This window comes from Penaeus monodon, chromosome 19 (assembly GCF_015228065.2).
Source record: "Penaeus monodon isolate SGIC_2016 chromosome 19, NSTDA_Pmon_1, whole genome shotgun sequence".
NCBI classification, from domain to species: Eukaryota; Metazoa; Arthropoda; class Malacostraca; order Decapoda; family Penaeidae; genus Penaeus; species Penaeus monodon.
Window position 1 is genome coordinate 7,416,904 of NC_051404.1, and position 3,077 is coordinate 7,419,980.

Genomic DNA, 3,077 nt, shown 5'->3' on the forward strand with positions numbered 1-3,077 from the left:
GCATTATGATTTGATTTTTAGATAAAGAATTATGAGTTACAGAACTTTCAAAAGAAAAAAGCTTAAAAAGATTGCAAAGATGACTTCAAGTGAGAGCAGGATCTTTTCATAAAAGGAAATGTAGAATATACGTAGAACTTTCTTTAGAGCTCAAGAATATCTTAGAGTAATACCAGCAACATACAGTAAGTATGCACTGCCTACCAGAATTTTTAGCTTCTGATAATTTTGGTGCCTATGTATATGATATACACATGCATCACTTAAATGGCATGGATTAGGTGAGTGTGCTGTTATCAGAATATCACTGGATGGAGGAGGCAGTATGCTGTCTCATCATTTCAGTCTAACTGCTTAGCCTGCTTTTAGTCTCATGATTATTAGAGCATTATATAAAGAGAGCAAAGCATGCACACAACGGTCAACCACATTGGAATGATAACCTTTTTATGTTTGTCTCTTTATGTGCAAATGACAGTATTTTTGTCATATTGGTGCTTTTACTTGACACCTCAGTTATAAGAGATTCTTGAATTCACTGGTTTAAGTTTAGCTCACATTTCCCCTCCGCTTTTGAACAGTGAGTCACAAATTCGGCTACGGTTTGATGGATGCCGGCAAGCTGGTGGAGCTAGCAGAAAAGTGGACAACAGTTCCCCCTCAGCACGTGTGTCAGAGCGTGAAGGATAGAACTAAGCAGTATGTGGCTTGTTTCATTGGTTGAAAAGTTATTACATGTTATATAATAATGCTGATGTGAACATGAATGTAATTTAAAGATTTCTTTACGTAAGCCAATCGTTACTACATTTTATGTTGATTTGTTATGTTTGCATTTGATAATGAGATAATAGGAGTCACCATAAAAATCTGCTATTACATTTTCATTATTCTTATTGTCTTTTGCTATACTTGTTAATATATTATGCTTGCCATCCAAATATTCATATATTCCCATATTTGCAGGACAATACCAACCATTACGGGAGAGTCTGTGGTTGCTGAAATCACTACAGATGGATGTGCTGGAACTTCAGCTGAAGTACGGTACTTGGAGCATGTGCAAGCAAGAGTGTCCTTGCGCTTCCTGCCCAGAGGAAATATCAATATTAGGCTTGTGTCTCCCTCAGGTAAATTTTTATGCTCTTGGGTGTACATCTGATGTGAAGTATTGAAGGCTTTTTCTCTCTGTCTTTTCATTTTTCTAGATGATACAGTATTTATCTTTCTTATTTTAATCAGGACATTTTAAGATTTGGTTGCCTTCTTTGGCTTACATATACATTTACAAAATGTTTTTCTACTGATATATACCATTTTCCCTTCATTCATAAATCAGTAAGTTATTTGGGCACTTGCATTGGAGTTTCCTCACTGACTGAATATCAACAGGGACAACATCCACACTTCTCTTTGAGAGACCTCGAGATGTCTACTCAGAGAAGTTTGATGACTGGCCCTTCTTGTCTGTCCACTTCTGGGGAGAGAAAGCAGCTGGAACTTGGAGGCTTATTGTGACCAATGCTGGAACAAGACAAGTTCATCACCCAGGTCAGTGTTTTTTTCTGTCTTTCTTTGGCAGTAAAGGAAATCGTAGTGCATTTTCTGTGATGAAAGATGGATGAATAGGTAAGAATACTCATAATATTTGTCAATAGAAAAGTTATATCATCACATCTTATATCTCACCAAGTATTCCTATGTTATTATATTTTTGTGTTTTTTGTTTGCTGTGGCAGGTGTCTTGACGCAGTGGCAGCTCATCCTTCATGGCACGAGAGAGCCACCCGGCCGCCTTCGATCCGAGCAACCCCAGGGGTCAGATTCCTTTTCCTTCCCCCAGGCCCGTCCCACCCAGTCCTCCTCAGCACCCCTCTTCCCCTCTCGAAGACCCTCTCACAGTCCTTTGACCATCAGGTACTTGCAAAAACCTTCTGGTGGTCATATGTCAGATAGTAGGATTGTCCCAAAGGGAAATTTCAGTAGTTATTTGTTAGACTTTTTGTAGGATATCCTTTTGCTGTTACCTCACATTGTGTGTATTGCCCTTGGATACTTGAAGATCACTTAGTTGCTTGTCCCCTAACAAGGATCCTTATAGGACAGAACATTTGTTGGAATAAGCATTGAGCTTCCCTTGCCATTAGTTTCCTTAGTAGTGGGAGTAAGGGCATGTGTTTTAACTCAGGTGTGTTTATTAAAAACAATGGTATCTGTGGCATTTTTATAAAGCATAGAGCCAATTCCAATATAGTATCATGGTTCACAACTGTAAAGATAGAGGATAAGTAATGTATGTTGTTATATATTTCCATTGTAACATTTGTAAAACTTTTTCTTTTTCTGTCAACAGTATTTTAGACCAGATCCTCGCAGGGTCAACTCCAGATGCCACATACGCCACAGCTGATGGGAAAATTATACCTGGGCCCAACCAAGTGCCTGCAGCCGAGAATAGTGACAATGCTGATAATAAGTTTTTTGAGTCAGAGGTGTGCCACAGCCAGTGTATTGGGGGCTGCTCTGGGCCGGGACCTGATAAGTGTAAAGCCTGTCATCATTATAGTCTTGAAGGGTAAGAAAATTATTGTTTATCTGTGTTATATATTATCTGATACATTTTGTTCAGATTTAAGAGTTGCATTACATAACATCTCTCTGCTCCTCTAATCTCGCCTTTAACATATCTCCAGTGAATGTGTTGGTAGTTGTCCTGAAGGAACTTATGGGTCAGAGGATAGGGAATGCCTGGGTTGCGATTCATCCTGTGCTCTGTGCAGTGGACCAGCTCAGAACCAGTGCGTAGCTTGTCATCCTAGCACGTTATATGTTCTCCATCTTGGGATCTGTGTTGAAACTTGCCCAGAGGGATATTATCCAGGTAGGTGTATTATCTTTGTTTTTGTTTTTTTCAATCTTAGTTATATTGTATTTTTCCACCGTACTTAATTTATACACATTTTCTTCTTACTATATTTGATCTGATATTAGATTCCATTAGTAATGTTAAGCATGGACAGATGAAGAAGACGATTAATACGATTATGTTTTGGTTTAAAATAATATATATATATATA

The 3,077-nt window shown here is 38.3% G+C and overlaps 1 protein-coding gene across 1 annotated transcript in view; it reads left to right on the top strand.

Annotated features, from left to right (window-relative positions):
* LOC119585036 (furin-like protease 2) overlaps nucleotides 1-3,077 on the top strand; it is a gene marked incomplete in the record, with an annotated part of 48,730 nt that overhangs the window by 41,353 nt on the left and 4,300 nt on the right. The window contains 6 exon segments of the mRNA XM_037933653.1: nucleotides 582-699; nucleotides 967-1,130; nucleotides 1,393-1,551; nucleotides 1,740-1,917; nucleotides 2,354-2,575; nucleotides 2,694-2,881. Of these exon segments, the coding sequence (XP_037789581.1) occupies nucleotides 582-699; nucleotides 967-1,130; nucleotides 1,393-1,551; nucleotides 1,740-1,917; nucleotides 2,354-2,575; nucleotides 2,694-2,881 (1,029 nt within the window).